The sequence below is a fragment of the Dama dama genome, chromosome 33, assembly GCF_033118175.1.
Source record: "Dama dama isolate Ldn47 chromosome 33, ASM3311817v1, whole genome shotgun sequence".
NCBI classification, from domain to species: Eukaryota; Metazoa; Chordata; class Mammalia; order Artiodactyla; family Cervidae; genus Dama; species Dama dama.
The window spans coordinates 13,628,483-13,656,305 of NC_083713.1; the positions used below are offsets into that span (position 1 = coordinate 13,628,483).

General features: G+C 36.4%; 1 protein-coding gene across 1 annotated transcript; it reads right to left on the reverse strand.

The window, feature by feature from the left end:
* Positions 1 to 1,983: 1,983 nt before the first annotated feature.
* Positions 1,984 to 27,015, reverse strand: ZC3H15 (zinc finger CCCH-type containing 15). The gene is made up of 10 exons (XM_061135774.1): positions 26,809 to 27,015; positions 17,938 to 18,039; positions 13,623 to 13,734; positions 12,833 to 12,985; positions 12,275 to 12,366; positions 10,944 to 11,126; positions 9,644 to 9,790; positions 9,228 to 9,329; positions 8,316 to 8,439; positions 1,984 to 6,588 (listed from the first exon to the last, which is right to left on the reverse strand). Exons 1-10 carry the CDS (start codon positions 26,881 to 26,883, stop codon positions 6,398 to 6,400), a joined length of 1,281 nt encoding a protein of 426 aa, XP_060991757.1. The 5' UTR covers positions 26,884 to 27,015; the 3' UTR covers positions 1,984 to 6,397.
* Between the last annotated feature and the right edge of the window lie 808 nt (positions 27,016 to 27,823).

Here is a 27,823-nt window from a genome sequence, read left to right on the forward strand (position 1 = left end):
TAAATCAAATATAAAAATATAAGTGCTGGAATAAACTTGTTAGTAGCCTAAGTTTGTTGACAAAATCCTCTGACATCCTATTGGTCCACTTTTCTTCTGATAAGACAACTCATTTTTGTTCATACTTCTGTCACTTCTAGTATTTTTTTTTTTAATAAATAAGGGTATCAGCTTTCATCCTTCATAGTTTTAATTTTTATAAATATCATCAACCAGAAACTCCTTCTATAGTAAATCTACAAATTAACTAATCTTTTTAGCTACCTCCAATGTTGAATGATTAATAATTTAAAATAATTCTCTGTTGCCAAAAATCTTCCTGGGAAGAAAAGGAGTGAGGTGGGTATCAAGGGATGAATGGGGTCTCCTGTATATGAGCCATTCCATACATCAAATGGTTCTTGAAGGCTACGTATTAGATAGTCAAGAATTTACCCTTCCCACTAGAAGACTGCTCTGGAGAAAAAGTTAAAAAGACCCATAAAATAATGTAAAAATTGTCATAATTAGTTCAAAGTAGATATAATTCTTTTTAGTCCTAGTTTTAAATTGAAGATAAACAAGTTGAAGCTATTAATGACTGCCCCCACCCCACCCACCACAGAGCTGAAAGATAAGTTTGGAGTAGAAAAGCAGCAAATATTTACTTTTCCTTTATGATTGGTGTTCTCTTCAGACTTCCCTGGTGGGTCAGATGGTAAAGCATTTGCCTACAATGTGGGAGACCCGGGCTCAATCCCTGGGTTGGGAAGATCCCCGGAGAAGGAAATGGCAACCCACTCCAGTATTCTTACCTGGAAAATCCCATGGGCAGAGTAACCTCGTAGGCTACAGTCCATGGGGTCGCAGAGTCAGACATGACTGAGTGACTTCATTTTTCTTTCTTATGATGGGTAACCAGTGCAAGAGGTGTAGGAATAGCATTATCAGACAAAAAAGGTCCATAGAGTGAACAAACAGTGTGGTCAATCAGCTGATACACAGTTGAATGAGTGAAAGCTGGTTTACTTATGATTATCTACACAAATTAACTTGCTTCTCAATCACATGGTAATTTGAAAAGTTATCAAAAGGACTTAGACTAAAGTCTTAACTTTCATTATCTATTCAATACAGAGCAAAAATTCAAGGATGAATATTCCTACTAATGCAGTCGATTCTACTTCCCCCACATTTCTTAACTGAAATATACACAACATGAGCTTCCCCGTGGCTCAGTTGGTAAAGAACATGCCTGCCAATGCAGGAGATGCAAGAGACGCAGGTTCGATCCTCAGGTTGGGCCTATCCCATGGAGAAGGAAATGGCAACCCCTTCAGTATTCTTGCCTGGAAAATTCCATGGAGAGAGGAGACTGGCGGGCTAAGTCTATGGGGTCGCAAAGAGTTGGACATGATTGAGTCTGCATGCATGCATGCACACACACATACAATATATGCAATAATGGACAATCATGAGGTGATCCACACAATTAGTGTATTATACACCTTTCAATTACACATTCTTTGATACATTTCTATACATGTTGTAAAGTTGTAAATAGATTACTCAAAATAAATAACTACCAAATAAACATAGTAACAGCATTACAAAATTCTTAAAATATGTAAAAGTAGATCTTTGTCATTGAAATACAGTTACCTAATTCCTAAAAATTAGGTAAGATTAAGTACAGATTAAAGGATTCATAGGTAAAGAGACACAACTGCACATGTAAAATTGAAACTGGTATATATATGCTACTTTGAAAACATTCGCATACCCTTTTCTCAAGATTAAGTGTCAAAAAAAGTGGTCAGGTATTAACTGTCTTCTGAATTATTAGCATTAAGCTAACTAGACAGGGCTAACAAAATTAAGTCCTAGTGCTTAAGTCCCTAAGTACCACTTAATTTTACCTACATTTGTTTCAAAACCAGTATATGTCTCTGGGGACCGAGTATAAAATAACCATCTTTGCCTGGAAAATGTCCATCAAAATACTTTTCACAAAAGACATTTTTATTTAAAAAAATCTAAATACTCAATGAAATGTAAATACAAAATGACTGAAAAGTTTGCCTACAGTCTGATAGAAAAGCCATTCCTATTAACAGTTATGTACTTGCTATTTCAGTTTCATATTTCATAGCCTTACACAGCTGTGACTCTGCTCTTCTAAAATGTATACTCAAATCAGGCACAAAGTCTTAAGCTAAGTCATGCTACAGTGCCTATGAGAAGTATCTTATTTGTGAAAAGGCACAAAAACCTATTAATTGAATGAATAAATAGCCTATTAACAGAAGGTAACGAACAGTGAAAGGGTAAACATACATTAAAATGGAGGGGGAGTATTTGGAAATGCATTTTGTACTAATGCCATTCAGGATTGTGTGTGTGCACTCAGCTGTATTCAGATTTATTTCTAAAGACACTATGAAATTTTGTGAAGTGAAGTGGTTCAGTCATGTCCGACTCTCTGCGAACCCATGGACTGTAGCCTACCAGATGCCTCTGTCCATGGAATTCTTCAGGCAAGAATACTGGAGTGGGTTGCCATTTCCTTCTCCAGAGGATCTTCTCAACCCAGGGACTGAACCCAGGTCTCCCGCATTGCAGGCAGATGCCTTACTGTCTTAGCCACCAGCGAAGCCATGAAATTTTGTGGATGGTACTAAATTCTAGTTTAAAGTTATCTTTGTAGTTTTTATTAATTGAGAAACAAGGTATTATCCTCATTCAGAAAATACTATTACCAATGGGATATGCATCTGAAAAAAAGACAAAAACCCCAAACACAAGATTTTGGTAGTCCACCTACTACCTCTCACATAGTATTCCTTGTAGTAATACATTCATTGCTACACATACCTAAGTTCATACAGTACGAACAGTGTGTACATACCTGGAAGCGTTAACATTAACAGTGTATGTATCAGAATCAGTATATGTATCTGTATAGATATCAGATAGATATCTGTATGTGTATCAGAATCCCAGATCTCCACTTTAATATATAAAGACCAGTCTGTAGCCTGTGATCCTGAAAGCTCTTTATACAAAGTTCACTACACAGAATATGAATAGAACTCATTCAATACTATTATCTGTAATAACTTCTGTCACAAACTCCCTTTTGTGCACTGTGTGTGTTAAAACCTGAGGATGGATGCAATGCTTTATGATCTGCTACATGTAAATATGATGCTGTAGATTCCTTTTTATCACATTCTAAACCACTTACTGGTCAGAATGGCCTAATTCAAATATTAAAAAAATGTAACAATTACACAATTTTGCATCAGTCCATTCACGGTAGGTCTATAGTATTATATAAATTATCTGTGCAAAAAGAAGTTAATATTATAATTATTTTGCATTAGAAAGATTTTGGCAAACATAGGATCATGATAGTAACAATTATTGAGTACAGGATAAAAAGTGTTGACTGACGTAACCCCCTAGATGTTAAAGAAAATAAAAAGGTCTTATGTTAAGGAAAATGATCTCATTAACAAACTAAAGGGAAATATGGGTAAAGCCCTTCTGTGAAGGGCTTACATTGTAAGTTCCTAAATCACAAATCTTTAAAAATGAAGCTAAGTCATCAAATAATTAAAATTAGATTACAGAGACCTACCATGTTAACAATGGAAATTATACAGAAGAGCAATGTGTAAAAAAAACAAAACTAAAGTTTCGTGTAAATGGTTTTGAAAACAAGTGCCAATGTCAGATTTGTTGTACCAAGACAGGGTAACTGCACTGTCAATAATACAGGAACACCTTGGAGATACCACAGGTTCAGTTCCAGATCACCACGTATTACATATGTGCAATATTACATTAATATGCGATAAAAGTGCATATTACAATAAAGTGAGTCACAAAAATTTATTGGTTTCAGAGTACATATAGGGCTCTCCTGGTGGCTGAGACCATCATCTGTCTGCAATGAGGGAGACCCGGGTTCAATCCCTGGGGGTCAGGAAGATCCGTCAGAGAAGGAAATCGCAACCCATTCCAGTATCCTTGCCTGGAAAATTCCATTGACAGAGGAGCCTGGCGGGCTAGTCTATGGAATTGCAGAGTTGGACACAACTGAGCAACTAACACTTTCACTTTCAGTACAAATAAAAGTTCACACTGTAGCTTATTAAGTTATTAAGTGTACAATAGCATTATATATTAAAAAACAAAAACAAACATTAAGAATAACATGTGAAAAAATAATGCTGATAGACCTGCTTGATGCAGGGAAGCCATAGGCCTTCAATTTGATAAACGTCCAGTATCAGCATTTTTAAACTGTACTTCTCTGAGCAAGTCTATCGGCACCATTTTTCCAATAGCATTTGCTTGCTTTGTGTCTGCGTCATGCTTTGATAATTCTTCTAACATTGCCAACTTTTGTATTAATATAATATCTGCTTTAATGATCTGTGATGTGATTTCTTATATCAGTGACTTCCTGAAGTGATGGTTCACTTATGAGATAATGGTTAGCCTTTTTTTTTAGCAGTATCTTTAAGGAAGGAATGTACACTGTTCTATAGACATAATGGTACTGTACACTTAACAGACTTCAGTAGAGTGTAAATAAAACTTTTTTATGTAACAGGAAAAAAAATTTGTGTGACTTGCTTTAGTGGAATATTTTGCTGTACTGCAGTTGTTTGAACTGAACACTCAAAATATCTGAGGTATGCCCATATACGATTTAATTTTGCATTCTGATTTTTTTCAGGTTAAATTTTTTTTTTTTTTGCATTCTCTGAGCATATTTGTTTTCTAATGGAAGACAGGCAAATTAGATGAAGGCTGTCTTATGTGTAAAGAATCGTGGGTAATGAAAATTACTTTCACACTATAGCATTTTCCTTTTAACTCACTGATTAAAGAAAACTGGTTTTCAAAATCAAATGCTTGCTGTAAGGAAATAATACTTCAAATTGAAACGTTTCATTATTAAGTATTTAAAGCTTTTTAATAAAAACAAGGAAATAAATCTTTCATAGAAAAGTATGAAAGTATACTTCCATCGTAGATGGGAAACTTGGCTCCTGATAGTCTAAACCTTAATAGTACTGAATTGTCAAGAACTCAATTTCTCTATCAACTTTGATGTTATCGCTAATAAGATTTACAATCATGTTTTCTTAGCTTTCACAATTCAGAAACACTTTAACTTCTCTATGCAGACAAAGAAACTAAAGTTCAAAGAATTTAAAAATCATATAATTAGGGCCTAGGTCACCTGACCTTTTACTGCTATTATCTTAATTGCCTTAAAATCCATTAAGATTAGCAAATAACAAAAGCAGCACTGTATTCGTATTTGAAAATGTATCAGTGTCAAAGGCCCCCTGCCCACTTTTCTGGTGGATTTCTTTACACTCTTTTACACAAGGTTATCCAACTTCATCATATACCACTGTAACACAATGGATCTCCACAATGATGCTTTAGTAGTACTTGGTACAACAGCTTTACCTGCACTGCTAGCCCATATGCATGTAGGTGATACTTAATTAGGTTGATGATCTATCAATTCAGTAATTACCCTTTCATATAACACCATCCATAGTTTCTTTCTGAGGCTAAGTATCTGTGTTACTAAACTCACAGTAGTGCTATCAGCACTCAGTCCAGTAATCGGCATTAAGAGAATCCTTTAAGTGTCTGCGTCTTTTGTGACAGTTAATTCTAACAGATATTTAGTAAAAATTCTCAAGCTAGAAATAGTCAGAAGACTTTCAGAGAAAAACATTAAAAAAAAAAGGTCTGTATTTGGAATTTATTGTATCACTGTTTTTATTTACAACTTTATTGGCAAAAAAGAAAAGGGAGTGGTTTCAAACAGTTTAACACAGGGCATTGCAGTTGATCCTGTCAGATTAATGAAGTTTCATTTTAAATGTCCATCTAATTGTCCAAAGATATACAATACTGAATCTGCATATGCAGTTTCCTTGATGAAGTACAGGCTCATATCTTAGGCAGTCTTCTGAACATATAAATACAAAGGAAATAGAATCACTCATTAAAAATTGCCTTAAATGAAGGGTAATTTAAATTTATGTTGTCCTTGTAACAACACATGCCCAATGAAAATCAAAAGCTGGAAAAGCAGTTTACACTTCCTACTTGAGTGGACAATTACAACCATCAATCATTTTCTGCAATGACCATTTATCTTTAATTTATCATGAACTACTCTGAACTTACTATGAGATGTAGCCAAAGTCAGAAAACAAGATGTAGGGAGAATATTCCTTTTTTGGAGGAAGTAAGCCCTCCATAATCAGCATGGGAAACAAACATCCTGTTGAAGAGTTTTAGGTGGAAAAAAATTAATGTAGTCAATTTCAACTCATGCTGAGCTGGCTCAATTTTTTCATTGACTTGTTTGGTGTCATTCTTCTAAATCAAGTGTGTTTAATTCTTCTTCTAGTTCATCCAAATCTTCCCCAGTAAACAGATTTTCATCAACAGGAACAGCATCGATGGCTCCATTTTCCTGTCCTTCCCCTTCGTTGTCCTCTTCCAAATCACTTCTCTCACCATTTTCAGCCCTACCTCCGGAAGCTTCACTTAGTTTGTTTTCTAAAAATAAAAATTAAAATCAATAAGGCCTAGAAAACGAAAACACTAGTCCATTAGGAATAGTTACAGACTGATATACTTCTTTTCCTTTTTCCATGAAAGCCTTCCTTAAGATTACTCTAACAAGAACTGATTTTCTTTTTTTGAGCTTATCTGTATCAGTTTTCTAAACCCACTATAAAATATGTCTTTCACTGAAGACATCTGATTGTTTAATGGTTCATACATTTGAGGGCAGGATTTATTTTATACAACTCTGTATTCTCTACATGGCCCAACAATTAGGTTTTTAAAGTCAACTTCCATGTATTTTGATAAATGATTATGTGATCTAAAAAATGTTCATGATACAAGCAGCTACAGAGTTTTTGGTTTTACAAATAGTAGTTAAGTCACACAAGTTGTAATGGTGTAAATGCAGGAACATTTCATCTTGTCATCAAATTGTGGAAAAAATAATCCTGGGGCTGTGCAGCTACTTCTTTCAGGCTATAGATATTATGACTGACAAAACAAAAATGCTTCCCTTTCTTGTTCAATGACACCAATAATGAACAGAAGAGAATATGCAATAGCTTAAAGTTATTTCATACATCTCCGATGACAAATTCTTAGGAATTAAAACCTCCGAGGTACTTGCAATTGTGCCTATTACTACCAAAGCCTTACTTCTAAAAGGAGCAAATTAGTTTGCAATTGCCATTAAGACAATAGTCTAACAGCATTCTCAAATCTCAGGAGGGCAGGCCAGTTTTTCCAGTTATAACTTGTATTTCTTTACTGTAAAAATAAGGTTTAGCTTTTTTTCCCCCTCTCAACTTTTGTCTACCCTTTTCCTTCACAGCAACTGTGCCAAACTTTTTTTTTTCTTACTCAAGGCACAATTAGATATAAATTGTATTAGCAATCTTTTATTTCCAAATATACATGAGCCAGCCTCCTGTCCATTCTTATTCTTAATCGAACGAACTTAACTACTTATAGTTCCAGATCTTGATTCTATATCTAGCACTGTTTCGTCTTCAATTTTTCTTTTTCAGATCCTTTTTTTCTGGTCAACAGATAATATTTAGATTTCCCATATTCTAAAAGACCCTTCTCTCATGACCATGTCTCCCTCTAAAAGTCCTTAAATGCGAGTGATTTAAGTTCACTTGTTCTCCTCACTCCTCATACCACTGTAGTCCCAGTGAAAACTGTGTGCTCTGTTCTTATGATTCTTTCCCCAGTCATAATTAATTATTTCTAACTCTCACCCGACTTAATCTTCCTGAAATTCTGTTCTTCTCAGTAACTTTCCCAAGCTTTTTCCTTTCTACTACTCTAAAACATTAATGTTTTCAGCAGTCTGTTCTAGAACACTCTTATCCTATGTATTGGGCCTGGGTGAAATCATTCCCTGTTAGCTATGAATGCAGATGACTTTCAAACCTCTTCCTCCTGGGAATGTCTACACAGTATCCTAGACAATGTCACTTTTGATAAGCAAAATATCTCATACTCGTGTGCTCCCAAACTCATTTTCATTTCCTTGAAGTTTCAGTTAATGGCTTCAATATCCAACCAGCCACCCATTTCCACAGCCTCCACTATTTACTACCTTTATATTCAGCCAAATCATGTTACCGGTCTGGTACTTGCAGCCATCTAAGTTTGCCAAGACTGGTCTAACCTCCTTTAGACAGTTTCTTAGTTTGTGGAATTACATGAAAATTAGCAATACTTACCATCCTTTTCTGAAGTATATGTGCTGAATCTTTCAAGACTGGCTACAGTAATACCTGTCTCATCTACATCTCTTGGGATGTACAGGCTTAAATCTATGTCATTTACGCTCACTGAATCATCAACCTTTAAAAACACATAGAAAAGGAGTGTTACTAATAAAAATAGTTTTCATAAATTACTTGCCCTTTACCTCTGACATTTATCTTAATGACAGAAAATTAACAGTGCCAAATGAAAAGGAATGAATATTGCCAAAATTCACTTCTTTTATACACTTTTTGAGAAAGGAAAAGAAATGTCACACTTGAAGCTTCTTCCTGACATCATAGTTTTACATATACAATAACTTTAATCTTTTAACTCAAAGGCAGAATTCAGAATTTTATGATAATCATATGAAAAATCAAAAGCTATTTGCTATTTTATAAATATAGTTAATAGTTAAAATATTAATATTAGTAATACCAAGTTTATCTATTACCAATAATTCTGCTGCTGTCTTCTGCTCCCTTCTCTGTACTTTTAGTGTCTCTCTCTCATGATTTTTTTTTTATTATAAAGTATTAAACAAAAACCTTTTTTTGCGAGGGAGAGTAAAACATTTTACAGCTAATACACTCAAGCATTTAACACTATATTAGGTACTATCCCAAGTTGTATAAAGAAGTATAAACAAATATGAACTCACTAACTCATTTAATTCTCAGAAGTACTTTGTGACCGGAGGGATTATCATTATGGCAGTATTACGGATGAGAGTGGAGGCCTAGAGTGTAGCTAATTTTCCAGGGTAGAGTAGGGATCTGAACCAAGGCCTCCAAGTTAGTACTCTTAACTGTATGCTCTCGTGTCACTCTCTCTGTTTCTCTCAATCAACATGAGAAGATGAAGTGCCAAAGCATCCTTCTTACCTCATCACCACCTGTTCCCTGGGTGTAACGGGTATCATCAGCTTCCTCATCATCATCGTCAACCAGCTCAGGACGAAATTCAAACACCTCACGACCACTGATCTATTCAAATACACACATATATCAACTCAGGACAAACTTCAAACATTTCTTAGTCATCGATTTTATTTTTAAAAATCCTTTATTTTTTTGGTGGTCCCACATAGCATGTGGAATTTTAGTTCCTCCATCAGGGATTGAACCCATGCCCCTGGCAGTAGAAGAGTGGAGTCTTCACTGCTGGACTGCCAGGAAAATCTCTGCTGGTCATTGACTTTAGACATATACATAATTAAATAGAGATAAAATCTTCCATAATATAGAAATTATAAAATGAAAGAAAGATTAGAAAACCTATTTAGGAGTTTGGGACATACCACTAATGCTTTCCCAGCTTTGAAGTCTGCTTTCCTTCTTTCTATATCTTGCTCAAGTTTATCAATCTTTTCTTGTCTTTTTCTTTTCTTCCATGCAAGAAAAGATTCTAGAGTGATTTTGGTAACATTTGGACCTAGGGCAGAACGCTGCAAAGATAAAAAAGTTAATTTTTCCCCCCCTAAAATTATCTATGATAATATCTAATCATTTTTTCTTAGTTCAATTAAGTCCTTGCTATGACTGTTATGAAGACATTAAATCTGCAGTTAACTGCTTTATCTTTACTTTTCATGGCAAGGAGCAAAATGAGTGTCCACAGATACAAACATTTCTAAACATTATAAAATACATTATTCTGAGCTAGATGTCTTTTCAAAATCGAAGGTGAGTAAAACTTGTCATGAGAAAGTCTTAAAATCAATAGCTGAAAACAATAAATACGAAAAGCAGCAATACATCCAAGTTTCATTTGTGATTCTCAAAAGATGAGGTTTTAGCTAATATGTAGCAGAACTAGGATACAAATAATTCCAAATATATCTGACTTCAAGTCTACATTTTTTATCACAATATACTGCCTCCTGTGAGACACTAAATGATACATCCTTTCAAGAACAAATGTATATAACTTCAAAGTTAGACATTTACAAAACATATTTAGACCACCCATAGCAAGGCAAAATGGATACTGTTTGAAGCATACAACCTTAAATCTAATATTTCCAATAATCTCAACATTTTCATGTCACTGCCAGAAGCCTTATCTGTTGACTCAATAAACCTATCTGCTAGCTCAAAGGATAAAATTCTTGTGCTGAACCAGAGATGAGCAGATGAAGAGTCGTTGAGGCCAGAAATGATGAAATATACATGAAAAGCTGTAAAGGAATTGTCTCCTTTCACATGTTAAAATAACCAATAAATAACTAGGCAAAATGGTGAAAAAATAAAGACATCAAGGAAAACATCTAAAACTTCAATCATTCTGAATACTGATTAAGCATTTTCATGAACTGACATAGCAGTATATGAATCTTATGAAAATAATTTGTTTGATAAGCCAGTGGCTAGCACTTAAAAAAACTGTTTCACAATCCTAAAATTAATATCATGATTATGGCTAGGTTTACATTTTTTGACATGTAAGATTAACCAAATAAAAAGTAAGGAAGCTTTGAGAAAAATTCGTATTATTTTTTCCCTTTCTTAACAACATGCTATTGTTGCCCCCAAGTGGTAAATATTAGAATTTCACAATACTGCTTTAGAGTTTTATGGTAGGAAAAAGATACCAGTTACCTCTCTTTCAATTAGATCTTCTAATGAAATTTCATCCTCTTTCTCTTCTTTCTTTTTATCTTTTTTCAAGACAAATCCAGGAGGAAGTGCATGACGATACATGCAAATATCACCCCCTCCAGGACATACCCAAAACCAGCCGTATTTGTTGTTTTCAATAGCTTCAAGGAAATGTTTGCACACCTAGAGAGACAGTATTATTCACAAGTAGTGGCTCAGTGTGGTCCGTTTCCGAGGTAAATGCTTAGGTATATGGAACAGTTACATTCAATTCACATCTTTTTTAAGCTAACCACTTAGGTAGAGAATACCCTGTGTACAGAAATGTAAATATACATTAATCTTAAAATATCTAATACAATGGTAACTTTCCTTTAGAGAGGACTTGTATAAAATATTTATTTTTGACATTGCTCTAAACTGAATTATACAAAAGGATTTGCTGACATTTAGTCTTTGTAAATGCAATCCAAAGAGTGGTTTTTAAATATGAGAAATTAAAAATGGTTACAAGAAAATAAAACCAATAACTTTGTTTTGATCTTTTCTAAAAACTAACCACAAGCAGTAAAGATGCAAACATCACTTCAATTAACTGAAATTATAGTCAATTTTGTATAAGAAGGGAGCACGGTATGAATGGGTGCAAGATGAAACTGTACTGAAGCTTTAGGTAATACACTTTACAAATAAGAAGGAAAAATTAATAAGCAATATTCTTTTCCTAAAAGACTACAAGAGATAAGTAAAAACAATATTCAGAATTTTTCTAACACAGCAAGATTTTTCACTTGTAAGTATACTACAGAATGAGTATGTGGACATGAATGTAAAATCTGAGAAACAGGGCACTGATTTGTAAAAGTACATTTCCTGGAATAATACTAGAATCATTATGTACCAAAAACTCATTTTTGCAATTCATACAAAATAATATTTTTACTTTTATGATTAAATGTCTCCCTACCATTAAAACAGAGTAAGTTATGAATTAGACAGGGTAGTTTAACAGTTCTCCCTCCATTCATTTTGTATAAAAAGTTAAGAATTCTTCTATGAAAACGTGTATTCATCCCTGTTTGAGAAAGTAAAACCATCTCAGAAAATAGCATTTGAAGAACTTTCGTCACAGGATTTTTAAGTCACTTTTGAACAAGAACTATGCATAACTGACACTTGTATATTCCAAACACAAAGCCTGATCACCTTATCTTTATGAAAAGATCCAGTAATTTAAATAATAATCTAGTAGAAAATAGCAGAAATATCTTGCCACATAACTCTCCCTAATGATAAATACCAAAGCAACTCAATTCAAGAAAAGGACATACTATTTGAGTTTTTGGTTTTTTCTTTTCCGCCTCACCGTGCTTCTTGTTCACAACTTCTTCCAGTTTTTTCTCATCCCAATTATCCATAGTATCTAAATGGAGAGAGATATGGAGACTAAATACTGTAATTTTGTTTACTGTCCCCAAAATACATTGCATATATCCTTATACAAGAAAGTCATATTATAAAACTCATGACCTAGACCATTTCCTTTAAAACACCAAAGGTAAGAATAAACAGTGTTGTGATATTTTCACCAAATCTAAGTAGCTCAGGCAAATGAGAAGGTAACACTAGAAAAAAGAGTGAGAGACAAATACAAAATAAGCCACTGGTTTTTATTTATTTTTTCTTTTGCCACTGGTTTTTAAATATCTTCATTTACTTAATCAAAGGCCATAATATGATAAATTCAGATTTTACAAAAAACAATAAACTATTCTTCAGGACAAACAGTCCTACTAAGACTGAAATGGTCTTCAAGCTACTAAATATTTTAGTAACAACAAATCAAAAATATAACTACTTTTAAGAATACATCTTTAAAAAAAAAATACCTTTTTCAAGCTCTTCATCTCTTGCATCAATGTAAACACTTCGCTTTTCACATTTTCTCTCCAGAGTCAAGTCATGAGAGAACTTACACTTATCTCCTTTAGTACACTGTCCTTGCTTGAAGAATGCACATACTACAGATTTGGGGTCTGCACCTAAGTCAAAGAGCACATGGCATTTATATTAAAAACTGCCAGATAACAAAGTACAGCTTCCTTCTAAGCTACAAATAATTTTGGTTAATTTGTTATTTTCTGTTCACTGGTGTGAGAGGAAATACCACACATATAGGTGAATATTAAGACATTTCTTTGAGGTTCTTTCTATAGTATATTATATCTGTATTTGTTTGCTTTATTCTTACCAAAAAAAGAGAGCAAAGGGGTAGGAAACCAAGTAAGTGCATATGTTATTCTATAGTTACTTGTCTAGTTGGAGTCAATGAGGTAAGAGGCAAAAGAGAAATATAAATGTACTTGCAGTGCCAAGAGTTTGGGATTTGCAGTTTTTATAACCATAGGTTTGCTGTGTCTACCACCAAAGATCAGAGATTATAAATCAACTAGTAGACTGCCAAAATCCTTAATCTTCTCTTATGGGGGGTGGGGGGCTAATGGCTGGACGTAACAGTTGTATGACACAGGTATGCACATATAAAAAGGAATAATAAGAATCCGCATAGATAATTTTGACAGAGTATTATTTTCACAGCATATACAACTGAAGAAAACATTTAAGAATTTTCAAATATGAATTACATTGGTAAAAACACTTCTGAAATTTAAAGTTTACCTTTACTTATTTTTTGAGCAGCAACTACAGGTTTGAACAACTCATTTAGCTCTTGTAATTCTTTTTTCTTGTCATCTTTCTTCAACTTCTTTTCAGCTTCACTTTGTGCTACCTATAATATTACCAGGTATGATATATAAATTTGATGCCATATAATAAAACTGTTTTCACTACACAGTAATGTCTATATCACTGACATAACAAAGACAATCACATATTACATGTATATAGTTCTTACTTCTTAAAATCAATGTTACAATGGCCTTCCAGTATATATTAAATGGTGTGTCAAACTAGTAAATGAAATTGCTAAATCTTGTAGAGCAATTGACTCTTATAAAAAACCTATACATGGTACCATGCCAAGTTAAGAGCATATTCAAAAGCTTATAGCGATAGCATTTATTAAGCATATGCTACATGCCCAGCATTTTTAGCAAATGGTTCTCACCTGGAAATTTCTTCTTGTGACAACAACCTACTCCCCAGAAATAAGTAGGTGCATTTTGAAGATCAGAGATATAAATATCCTAAAATGCACAGTCCCACACAATAAAGAATTACACCAACACAAATATCTGTAAGTACCCTTGGGAAAAACACTGGGCTAGGTCAATGTGGGAGACCAAACAAAACAAAACAAACATGACATATGACATAGTTCCAGGCACACAATTTACATACCTAATATGATTAGAGGTTTCATCCAAACATTTATATGTCAGGTCCTATGTTAGATGACAGGGAATACAAAGATGAAAAGACAAAGATGCTTATTTAAAGAAGCTCAGAATCTAGTGGGAAGACAGACATGTCAGCAACTATAATATAATACACGGTGCTCTGGAAACAAAGAATGCTTATATGCCTAAGAAAATTAGACTGAGCTAATACTTTATGGATGAATTCTTTTGATAAGCAAGAAGTGCAGAAACAGAAGCTTCAACCAATGCAAAGATGAATCAGCTATGATAGACATCCATGAAAAATATGGACTGTATCAACAGGTGGACAGGGTGAGATTCAAGAGTTTAAAGTAAGCCAGTGACACAATCAGACTGCATTTCATAAAGATCATAATAACAATTTTATGAAGAGTTGACTGAAAGGAGTCCAAGAATGAAGGCAAGGAAAATTAGGAGGCTAATGCAATTGCTGTAGCCAAGAAAGCATAGGAGCTTAAAACAGCATTAGTAGCAAGGATGGAGAAAAGGTGGAAGAAAGCTGTTAAGGAGCTAAAACTGTTAGGACTAAGTGACTGACTAGACATGAAGTATCAGGGAGAGGGAGGAGTCTAGGACTATCATTTGTATGGTTAGTGATGCTAAACAAGACTGGAAATGCAGGAGGAACAGGTTTCATGGCAGGAGGTGGAGATGAGTTCAGTTTTAGACATACTTAGTATGAGATGCTGACAGGGCAGAAAGGTGGAACTATTTAGGAGGCAGCTGGACATGGATCTTGATTCCTGGATAGAAGGTCAGCTTTGAGATAAAGATTTTAGAAATAGCTGCTTACAGATAATAAAGGGTGTGTATGAGATTATGCCTGGACACCATAAAAAAGTGTAAGAGCAGAGAACAGTATCCTGAAGAGTATCAATGTTAAACAAGCCAAAAGAACCTGAAAAGCTTGTTAAAGGACGAAAGAAACATCAAAGAAATAAGTAGAAATCCAGGACAAGAAAGTATTAAAGGGAAAGGAAATTTTAGTAAAGAACTGGCCAAGTATTATAATAGGGTTAAAGACATTCTAAATCCTGGCTTTGATGATGTGGTCAGATGTGTTCAAACAGAACAATGAGAAAAGTTTTCTAAAAATAGAAACTTAAGTCACTTTATTTTTAATAAAAGTATTCTTTGTATCAGATGTTTGTGGGGATCAGAACCACTTTCGTAAGTATTTATGTTAGAAATCAAATGATTGTTAAACAAAGTATGGTTTGTACCCCTACTTGACAAACATACCTCGTGACATGGAAGAGCAGGTTCAAATTTAAAACACTCAGGTTTCATGGAGTTCCACATGGAGCACAGCAGTAAAGCAAGAATCAATCCCTGGCTCCTCCTCTTTCCACCACATGTGTGCGGGGAGACAGCAGGTGCAGGGGAGGACATGGTTTGGATCTAGACTCTGTCCATACTCCCAGCACATACCCTCGCATTGACTACTTCAGCCACATGGGCAGTGAAGTGTATCTTAAGATGGACTTGGGGTAAGTGACTTTGAGGCCCTGAGCTGGTGTGGGGAGAAATATGTCTAGAGGAGACACAAAGTAAGGTCATCATCCTCTGCAGCATAGGTTTGGTGGGGATGGGGTGGGGGGAGGAAGAATCTTTTGCCTGGCTCTAACAGTAAGACTGCTGCTCATTTCCAGTGTTAAGTATGGTGGTTAGATACCTCAAGTTCACAGATAAAAGGCCAGTTACCCAAGAGATTATAAAAAATGTATTACTGAAAGTACTCTCAAGTCCGCAAGACATTTTATGGCTTTCTAAGGTTGATGAAATTTTAAATTACCAGTCAATATACTTCCCACTGGAAGGAAAAAACAGGAAGAGGAAACATGTTTGAAATGAATCCTTACATTATGCCAGAAGATTTACATTATCTTCTCATTTAACTATCACAGAAAACCTACAAGGGTAATTGCCCTTTCACTGTACTACAAATTGAAGACCAGTGTCATGAAATAATTTAGGATCATAAAACAAATAAGATAGAGGGATGCATACTCAGGCTGATCTGATTCCAAAGCCTGCACATACATTTTTATTAGACCAGGCTACTAAGTCAGCAGTGTAGAAGATCAAGCTTTTGGCTCTTGAGTCAAACCATGCATAAGAGAAAGAAAAGTGTTGGAAGTACTAATCTGTAGACAGAATCAGTGATAGAAGCTAACCATCTTATGAATATATATTTTGGTATTTTCAGATGGAAAAAAAGGTGTTTCAAAATTAAGGAAAAGGAGATGGGGGGTGAAAAAAGTACTTTTTAAAATAAATGTCTGTGGCTATAAAATCCTAAACTCAAAGCAAAAGATCTACATTAAAAAAAAGAAACGAGAATACAGAGATTTGAAGAACATGTGTCTGAAGTTTTTTGAATGAGTTGCCAATTGATAAAAATAATTCCAAAATTCATCTGGAAAAATAAATGCCTAAGAACAGCCAAGAAAAACAGAAAAGGAGCAACGTCTTAAAGGAAAGGACTTGCCTTATCAGCTAACAGAATATGTTACTAGGCCACTATAATCAAAATCGATGTGGTACTGGTTTAGGGAAAGAAAAGAGAATCTAGAAATAGATCCGAATATATATGAGACTTTAATATATGTCAATAGGGATGTTTCAATTCAGTGAAATAAATGATGCTAGCTATTTACTTCAAACGAAATATCATGCAAAATAAATTTATATGATAAATTACAGACTGTAAATAGAAAAAAAATCTAAGAAAAACACATAATCTGGTGGCAGGGAAGACCTCTTCAACCATATAAAAGAAAAGCTAGACATATCTGACAGTACAAAAACTAAAAACTGTTGCACAGCAATATGTAACAGAAACATCACAAATTATCTATAATGTAGACTGTTGTACAGCAAAATGTAACAGAAACATCACAAATTATCTATATCTCTCTCACAAGTTGACAATAAAAAGACAAAAAACCAAAAAAGCAAAGGATTTGAAGGGAAAAGTCAGAAGTAGACTCAAACAGTCAAAAAGCTTAAGGAAATTTTCAAACTCACTAGGAAGAAGGAAAAGAAAAATGAGGTATCACTTTATACTTAATCAGATTGGAAAACATTAAAAAGAGCTTTAGTACCTATAACTCATGCACTACAAATGAAAATGTGAAGTATTACAATCTCTATGGAGAATGATCAGGCAAACTTCTTAAAATTAGAAGTTCATTTCCCTTTATTTAGAAATATGTCACCAGATAACTTATGCTACATAAATAAAAAGCACAAATGCATGTAAAAACACCTGTGCAAGAGAATTTCTTGTAGAACTGTTTTTAAAGTCTGAAAGCTGGAAACAAAGTGATTACTCATAAAGAGTGAAAAGATGGATACAGTACATCCACATCATAGAACAGTATGCAGCCACTGGAATAAATGAGAGCTACATAAAAATGGTCTGGAAGAGTATCTAGAAGGTATTGCTGAGTAACCAAGACAAGATGCAGGTAAGTTTACAGAGTAGGATTCTGTCTTGAAACGCAATTATAGCACCAAACATTTTTATCTGCAACAATGTTGTATTACATCCATATGAAGAAAATGCAGAAATTTAAGTTACTTACCTGACGTGGATTCTGTTGACCAAATTTAACTTGATGAGTGACAGCCTTGATAAACTTCTGTTGCTTTGCTCCTTTCTTATTCTTCAGACCAAAAGTTTTGTCCTAAATGAGAAACAGTATTGAAATATGTTAGCAATTTATATTAACGATACATTAGGATTCATTACTTTGCCAACAAATGTCCGTTTAGTCAAGGCTATGGTTTTTCCAGTGGTCATGTATGGATGTGAGAGTTGGACTGTGAAGAAAGCTGAGCGCCGAAGAACTGATGCTTTTGAACTGTGGGGTTGAAGACTCTTGAGAGTCCCTTGGACTGTAAGGAGATCCAACCAGTCCATCCCGAAGGTCAGTCCTGGGTGTTCATTGGAAGGACTGGTGCTGAAGCTGAAACTCCAATACTTTGGCCACCTCATGCGAAGGGCTGACTCACTGAAAAAGCCCTGATGCTGGAAGGGATTGGGGGCAGGAGGAGAAGGGGACGACAGAGGATGAGATGGCTGGATGGCATCACCGACTCGATGGGCATGAGTTTGAGTAAACTCCGGGAGTTGGTGATGGACAGGGAGGCCTGGCGTGCTGCGATTCATGGGGTCTTGAAGAGTCAGACACGACTGAGCGACTGAACTTAACTGAACTGAGGATTCAATACATACTTATAACTATCATTAAACTTGTTAGTCTATGATGCTTTTTCTGAATTGTTTTAGAATATCAGTATTACAGGATATGCAGAGTTGTTACAACAGTATAATTAGTTCAACAATCAAATAAGTTTAGGAAAATGCTTATTCAACAGAGTTTCTAATTCTTATGCACAGGATATCTGAAAACCTTTACCCAGAGGGGAGGCAGCCATCCTAAATCTTCCTTTACCTCAGAAAGCATTTTTCTCAGCAAAAAATGAGGGATTATGAACTTACTACTAACACATTTTGGGGAATACTGCATAAGCAGATACATAAAGTTCTGAACTGGTTTCTTGGGTAATAGAACTATCCTCTCTAAACAATTAAAGAACTCAAATTTAAAATGCATGCATTACTAGCTGTTGCTAAAATAGAAATACTAAAATTGAAGTATTCCTAACTAAAAATCAACACTTTAAATTTGGAATATTATCAAATAGTACTTTGGGAAAGCTATTACTACAATAGCAGCTATCACTTGTGGAATGCACGTTACATGCACTAAACGACAGTCTCTGACTACTAATGCTGCAGTGTCCCCCTCAGAGTCATGTCTACCCAGACCTCAGAATGTGACTTTAAAAAGGTCCTTGTAGCTATAATAAATTAACACGAAGACACACTGGATTACATATCCTGTGACTAGTATCTTTATAAGAGAAGAAAAGGGTGAACAGGTTTAGAGAGAAGGCAATGTGCAGAAAGAGGCAGAGAGATTACAGTGATACAGCTTCCAGGTCAAGGAATGCCAAAGACAGCTGGAAGCCACCAGAAACATGTACACCCATGGCGGATTCAGTCAATGTATGGCAAAACAAATACAATGTTGTAAAGTAAAATAAATAAATAATTTAAATTAAAAAAAAAAAAAAAAGAAAAGGCAAGGGAAGATTCTTCCTTAGAGTCTTGAGGGAGCACTGTCCTGCCTGCACCGGACTTCAGATTTCTAGACTCCATATTTGTGAGAGAACAAATTTCTGTCGTTTCAAGTCACCCAATTTGTGGTAATTTGTATGAGAACCCTAGAAAGTACACAGGAGGGTAGACTGAGTGAGCTTCATCCTAAGGTGAAAAGCCTATCAGGAAACCACCAAACACTGGTATCCGTAAGTCTTTTTTCCTGTCTTTTCTCTTTCTCTTGAGAAGGATCTTTCGGCTAGGACAGCAACAAGCCTGGCTAGAGGACTGAAGAAGAGAGCAGGTAGGAGGTGTCTCTTAGTTTACTACATAGACATCTTAGTGGCTCTTTTCAGGCTCACATTTTAACCATGCCTCCCACATCCCTTGCGCCTAGTTACAGAAGCAGAGAGGCCTCCTGATTTATAACCTCCGCCCTCTTTCTTGCAGGGGTAATAAATAAAAACTATCAGTTACTTCTGTACTTTAAACCCTTAGTTTTCAGTCCCTTGCCTTCTGCATTACCTAGTACCTGCTATGGTTGAGTTTCTGGAAAATTTTGCAGAGCAAACCCACTTACTTCTCAATGGCACACTCCCAACCGCTCTGTTCTACAAGATCAGTTAAGCAAACCATCATCCATCCACTATCAGTTTTCGTATGCTGAGGTTCAAAATTATAGATGTCTTCTAATTTCAAGTCAGAGTTTGGATTTCCTTCATGCTCGTTTATAAGTGAGCTTTCAAAAGGAAGAAAGGGGCAAAAAGGTCTTAAATTCACCTGAGATCTTTTGAGAGGCATTCAATCAGAAATAAATTAAGTGCCTATTTTTAAGCCTTTATTTTAGATATTAGTTCTAAGGGAAGGGACAGGGTAGTAAGAATAAAGTTATTATAGGTAGAGAATACTTATATACCTATGCGAACAAACTGGAAGTGGAAAAAACTAATAAAACATATCTTTCAATGCTCTCAAGATCATAAAGTTCAAGAGGATTTTAGTTTTGAAAGATTATTTCTCATTGGGAAACAGCTCCTGGTTCATCTCATCTATATCCATATAGCAAACCTTCAGTTTCCCTACTTAAATGCCTGTGCTTTAATATTGCATCATATTACAAAATTCTGCATGAATTTCCTACAGCGTATGCATATAAAAAAAGGTGGTAGGTGGCATATACAAGCTGATATTCTCTGTATTTTTTAAAGAAAATATGGTTGCTTCCCTTGTTTATAGAGTTTAATACACAATCCAATCAGAAGAAAAAAATGGTTAAAGTGACATATGGAGAAATGACTGCATACAGCAACCAGGTGTGAAATGTCATAAAGTACTTTCCTTTTACAAAAAAATGAGGTCTCATAAGGGGATAGAAAACCTCAGATTAAAGTTACTAGCATGAAAGTGCAATACCATCTATACATGTCTCGCCAGAGAAGAGCCTGTCTGGGGTTCAGGTCATGCTTTCTGTATTAATACAGAGAAGAAGCAAACTAAGAATTGAGCAAGGCCAAACAGAAAGATACTGATATATGAAGATTTGGGAAAGAAAAAAGTCCTCAAAGGGGTGCTGGCCAGCTAGAAAGTACTCATGACAAAAGCTTCTGGTAGAGGTGTATAGGCTCCAGATCCCAGAAGAAAAAGAGTTTTTCAGGTTTAATTACACTGCTTTAGCACATAATTAACCAGTCTAAAGAGATAATGAATGAGTTGTCTTTTGAAAGTCTCTAATTAGATCTTGGAAATTATTGTTTTTTCCAGAGATAAAGGACACTTATTTACATCTAGCATTCACTAAACATAGACTCCTGAATATATAACTTTATTGAATCCTCTTAAAGATCATATTATCTCATTCTGTAAATGTGGATATTGAAACTCAATTCTTTTGAAGTAACACTGCTAATAAGGGGCAGGCTGTACAGTGTAATGATTTACAGAATATAAGCTCTGGAGTTAGAGTGCCTAAGCTCCAGTACCGAACAAAACTGGGCAAATTACCTTCTTTGCCAGTTTTCCTATTTGTAAAGTGGGTCTCAACTTACTAGCATCTCAGGACTGCAGTGCAAGTCAAAAGACTTATTACAAGGAGGTGAAGCACAGTGGTTAACAGGAAGGACTCGGGAACCAAAATCCTAACTCTGCCACTTGCTGCCTCAATAACAACCTTGGGCAAGTTATTTAACCTGTTTCTCTTTCTTCAAATGCAAAAAGGTTAATAATACTTACTTCAGTGAGGGAATTAAAGGAGCTGTGTAAAATTTATCACTTGTAGATGGCTTGCTTCTCTTCCTTTCTTTCCCCCGAACACTGAGATCTGTGTCTGGTTCAGGTATTTGAGTCTAAGCAAAGTTCCTCTTCTTTCCACCATGAAAAACTACTTCCCAGAGAAACCAGTTAAGTTACAGGGTCGGTCGGTACACAAAGTTTTCTGAATACTACACTGTGGACCTGATACACTAACAGTACCTCTTGAAAACAGGATAGTTTGCAATCTGGAATACTTAAAGCCTCCCTCTCCCTTCTTTTTGAATATAGGAGAGACCCTTATCTCAAGAGTAACCTGGATTTAAGGGTCAAGGGACAGTAGATGGGAAGACTAAGAGGTTACACTCAACCCTAGGGAAATAGTGGTTCTCATTAGATTAATAAGGTCCCAAAGGTAAGGTGATAAGGAAGGAATAATGTGTGTTTCAGGCATGGGAAATAAAATACAAAGGAGTTTAGAGACCAGGCAGTAATTCTAAAAGGATGGCTCCCAGAGGCTTCAAAAGTCTTAACATTCAGTGAACTCCAAACCTGACTTAAAACTGACACTTTCTTCCCCTTCTTACCCTTAAGTAATCCTACTGCTTTTACAGACAAGCCTCTATATCTTAAATTAAGATATATGAAAAAAGGAAGAGGGTGTGAGGGCAGGTCAGTAATAGACAGTGCTCAAAGATCACTGGAGTCCTCCTTTTGTTCACCAGTGTGAACAAAGGCCAGCACTGTTCTACCTCATTAGTTTCATCCCCACATGCACTCTTATATTTTTTTTGTCCATCTATGCAATGGATACCTTGCTTCTGGTTAATCCAGCTTCAAGTAATAAACAGTTGACCTTAGCTGAAGTTTTTCACTGGCAACAAGAATCACTTCTCTTTCTCCATCCTTTACACACCTGGATCCTGTCCCTCTAAGTCTCAATTACTACTTCTTTGCTGCTACAAGGCCTTAGCTGGACATCCTTTATTTGCTTGCCCTAACCCATTATTTCCTCTTTTCCATTAAGAAACCTTCCATTTCCCAAAGCTGATTTCAGTTTATTAAATTTTAGCCAAAGAAAGGAAATAGTATATGCCATTTGAGACAACTGTATGAATGTTTAACAGAACCATAACCTTTTCTGATATACTCTTTTCATAAAGAAAGCGAAAGTCACTCAGTCCTGTCTGACTCTTTGTGACCCCATGAACTGTGAGCCAACTAGGGTCCCCTGTCCATGGAATTCTCCAGGCCAGAATACTGGAGTGGGTAGCCACGCCATTCTTCAGGGGATCTTCCCAACCCAGGAATCAAACCCAGGTCTCCCGCATTGCAGGCGGATTCTTTACTGTCTGAGCCACCAGGGAAGCATACACTTATAAATGCAAATGAATTCATGAAATTTGGGGGAGTTAAATAGGGAAAGAAAAAAAATGCAGGCACTGTAAGTTAATTATTTCAAGTGACAGAAAGTAAGCACTGTATAAACAGTGCAGGTCAGTCTGATTAACTTCCCTAACTGGTCCTTTTTATAATAATGAATTAACAACAGCTGTTATTAATTGAACATATGTCAGGTACTTTACATGTCATCTCATTTAACCCACAGTTCTGGAATGATACGAATTAGCTCCATTTTGCTAATGAGAAATTGTGGTTTAGATAGGTCAGGTAATTGGACTAAACTAGTTTGAAATTTTAATGCAAGATATGGGACTCAAACCCAGGTCTATTTGGCCTTGAGCTGGTGCTTTTCATTAAATTATGCTGCCTCTCATGCCTCTTTTTACTTCTTAAAGTTCTCAAAACCTATGTATGCTGCTGTTCTACAGTGGGTGTCTTAGACGGTGGCAGGGAAGCAACATAGGTATAGAATAGGGGACAGGTGGGTAGTGCAGCCACTTATTTAAAATCTCTTCAAAAGTGCTGCTTAAAAGCATATGTTCTACTTAACTATTAATTTTTGGTGAATTTATAATTTCTGGTCATATGCCTACAAACTTTCCAAAATGAACCAGACTCTGAAATGTTATTAACCTTTCACATGTCAAATATAGACAATACTTTTCCCACAAATATTATGGTAATAAAAATCAACTATCAGTATGAACCAGGTTTCAACTGCCACATGTTCATTGTAAGTTTGTTGCAAAGTATCCTTTACTGCCACTAAAAACAGAACTATTATATGACTCAGCAATTCTTCTTCTGGTTATACACCTAGAAAAAAACTAACCAAATCACTAATTTGAAAAGATACATGCAACCCAGTGTTCACAGCAGCATTGTTTACAATTGCCAGGGTGTGGAAGCAACGTAAGTGTCCATCCCAGATGAATAGATAAGGAAGATGTGGTATATATACTGTGGAATACACCTCAGCCATAAAAAAGAATAAACTTGCCATTTGTAGCAACATGGGTGGACCTGAAGGATATTATACCAAGTGAAATAAGACAAAGACAAATCACTTATACGTGGACTCTAAAAGTACAAAAAAAAAAAAGATTATAAAAAAAAGCAGACTAGTGGTTATGGAGGCACAATATAGGGGTGTAGGAGTGTGAGGTACAAAATATTGCATGAGATCGGCTCAAGGATGTACTGTACAACATGGGGAATATAGTCTATATTTTGTAATAACCATCAATGGAAAGTAACCTTTAGAAGTTGTATATAAAAATTAAATTTAAAATGTGTAGAATTAAAAATATATATATTTTACTTCATCTAAACTTTCAAAGGCTTTGGTAATAAAAAGCCTTTCTGTTAACAGTGTTCAAATTGTACAAAAAAATGAAACAAGTGCTTTTCCGGATGAAATGGAATATACTGTTCCCTAACCAGGCTGAATAACATAGTATTCTCTACAAATCTAGTTTCGCAAAAAAATGATAAAACTTAACCTACAATTTACAATATTGTGGTTCCTCTCTGGAGGTAGTAAACATCTAAGCAGCACACTACCATTTTAAAAAAAATTACTATTAAAAAAAATCACTCATCATATATTAAATGTGGGCAGAAAGGCTTACTCCTACTATTCCAATATTTTTGGCTACAGAATACAGCTATTTTCCATTTTTCTCTGGTGAAGTCTTCATTAATGAAACTAAAGTCCTCTTCTCTTTACCTTAAAAATAACCTTGTTACAAGATGAATAAATCCACAGCTATCATTTTTAGTTAGGAGAGTACTATAATTTTCAAATACAACTGCTTAAAACAAAATTAAATATTTAAAAATAACTGTACACAGATAAAACTCAATAATGCATAAAGTATACTTTGTCACATAATATTTAATTTCATGTCTATATGTGAGTTTTACTTTGCATCATGGTTGAATGTGTTAATTCAACCTCAGTAAAGGAAGTTAACAAGTGAAATGCCACCCCTAAAATGCCCTTGGTTCACATAGCACCAAATGCCATCAGGTAACCATCCCCAGAGATTTACCAAGTGTCAAGAGTCCAGATTGTTCAAAGAGGTACAGCAGACACAGATGTGAAGGTGACGATTGTTTTCAAATCTCTAGTTATGCTACTTCAAGACAGTTCTTAAATAGCACAAATTGGCGGTAAGAATACACTGTTCTGCTTCAGAGCTGGAACCCTGCCAAAGCTACTAGAATTCTAAATAAGCATGTTAGTTAAATCCAATCAACACACTAAAAATTTTGTGATATTCTGACAAACACAAGTTCTGATTAGGTTTATACAATGAAACCCTGAAGGATTTCACTGCTATCATTTTTCAAGGCTATATATACTGAATATTAAAATAATCATTTACAAATAAATATCCCATTTCAAAACACCCAACAGGTTTTTCGTGTTCTAATTAAAAGTTAACTATTCCTGAAACGGCTCTCCATTAATTATTCAGATATATCTCATGTAGGAAAATGGTCAAGGCTTTTCCAACTACTTCTAACGCACACGAGGAACTGTTTAATTATGAGTGATTAATAGCAGGAATTTGGGAAAGAAATACCTTGTTATTTAGTAGCTAAGTCGCGTCGGACACTTGTGACCCCATGGACTGTAGTCCGCCAGCCCTCCGCCCATGGGATTTCCCAGGCAAGAATACTGGAGTGGGTTGCCATTTCCTTCTCCAGGGGATCTTCCCGAGGCAGGGATTGAACCCGCGTCTCTTATACTGGCAGGCGGGTTCCTTACCACTGAGTCACCACAGAAGTCCATACGATACGTTTATGTTATCTCAAACACGGTTCACTCTCTAAAGGAAATTCACTGATACAGTCGTTGGACTACAAATATAAAACATTTAAGAACGTCAATAGCTTCCCTCTGCCATTAAAAGGCAATAGAATCAGTGAACTAAATGAATTTACATAAATATATATATAACAAATTCAGATGCAACACAACACAGCTAGTGACAAGAAACCTCATCTCCCTTAAAACGTCTTTCGATTTAAATTTAATCCAGAACCTGTGTGACAAGCGTCATGTACAAGACAGTGTGATACGATACGAAAGAAATCTCCTCTCTTCATGTAACTTGAAACAGTTTAGAGGTGGATCGAAAAATGTCACCAAGAAGTAATCTGTTGGCTTGAAGGAAGTAACCACTACTCCTAGGTGATGGGTAAAGAAACACGAAACACAAAGGCTCGTCATAAGTCGACCTTCCAGAAAGAGTGTGGTCCGAGACAGTTCAGCGTATTTCTCTTTTTTAAGACAAGCCTAGAAACGTCTTCAATTTCGGTGACTAGAGGACACAACCCTGTGAGGGCACTGGGGTAGGGGTGGGGGTCGTTTCGCACGGGAGTCGGTGAAGGCGGCTGTGTGGGGCGGAGAAGCAAAGGCTGAGTGCGGGGGAGCCCGCGGCGTCACTATAGCGATGAGAGGCAGCGAGCGTCAGTAGGAGGCTGGAGAAGGGGCTGTGGGCACACAGAGCCAAAGCAAGGGGCACGTGGGCCCAGAAGACGCGAACAGGAGTCGGGGAGCGGGGAACCGGGAGGCTGCTTTCCTGAGAACTCGCGGCGTGAGTGGGGGAGGGGAGTAGGTACTCACTTCGATAATCTTCTCCTTCTTTTTCTGCTCCGCCTTTTTGCTGCCCCCGGCCTGAGCCTGTTTCTTGGGGGGCATTGCGGAGACAGGTCGCGCCGGCCAGACTTAAGCGCAGCTGGACTCCCTCAGGGACTCTGGCCCCGCGGTAGGAAAAGGAGGAAGACGCGCGCCGCCGTTGCCGTCGCACCGCACGTAAAGCTACTCGCTCACTCGCCGCCGGAATGCGGCCTTTGCGACAGGTTGGTGCTGCAGAGCATTGTGGGTAGTGAGGAGCGGAACCCGGAAGCGAGTCTGCGCCTGCGCTTATGCAGCGGCGGGCCTGGAGGGGGCGGAGACGAGACGTGGGAAAATACGCGTTACACGTGATGTCGCTCAGCCGCCTGGCCTTTGCTAGATTGCCGAAGGCTCGGTGATAGTTGGGGGGAACAGATTGGGACCCACCGCGTTTGTATTGTCCCTACACAGTCTGTGTCGCTGACGATGTGCGAGTTTTGCCCATCTTCGTCTCAGGTGGAGGCTCTTCCTGCCGGCTGGATTAGCAGTCATCTGTATTATCCCCATCCTGGATGACTACTGAGCATCGACAGCAACTCGGGGCTTGGAAGGCCAGGATACGGAGTTACCTTCTTCTCGTCCCCAGGTGGAGCAGGGCCAGCTTACTGGCGAGTGCCGCCTGCTTTAGATTATTGTGAAAGTTTCCTTTTGTTTGAGGAGTGCCTTACCGTGAACTCCTTTGGTGTTATTAGGTTTATCAGGTTAATTTTAGGCTTTAGGAAAGTGCCTAGATGATTCCTAAAATCTTCTTTGTAATGAGAGGTTACCAAACCTACTTTGAGGGTGGAGGGCACATGTCAACAACTTTCTTTAAATGCTTCAGTTCAGTTCAGTTGCTGAGCAGTGTCTGACTCTTTGGGACCCCGTGGGTTGCAGCATGCCAGGCCTCCCTGTCCATCACCAACTCCCAGAGTTTACTCAAACTCATGTCCGTTGAGTCAGTGATGCCATCCAACCATCTCAT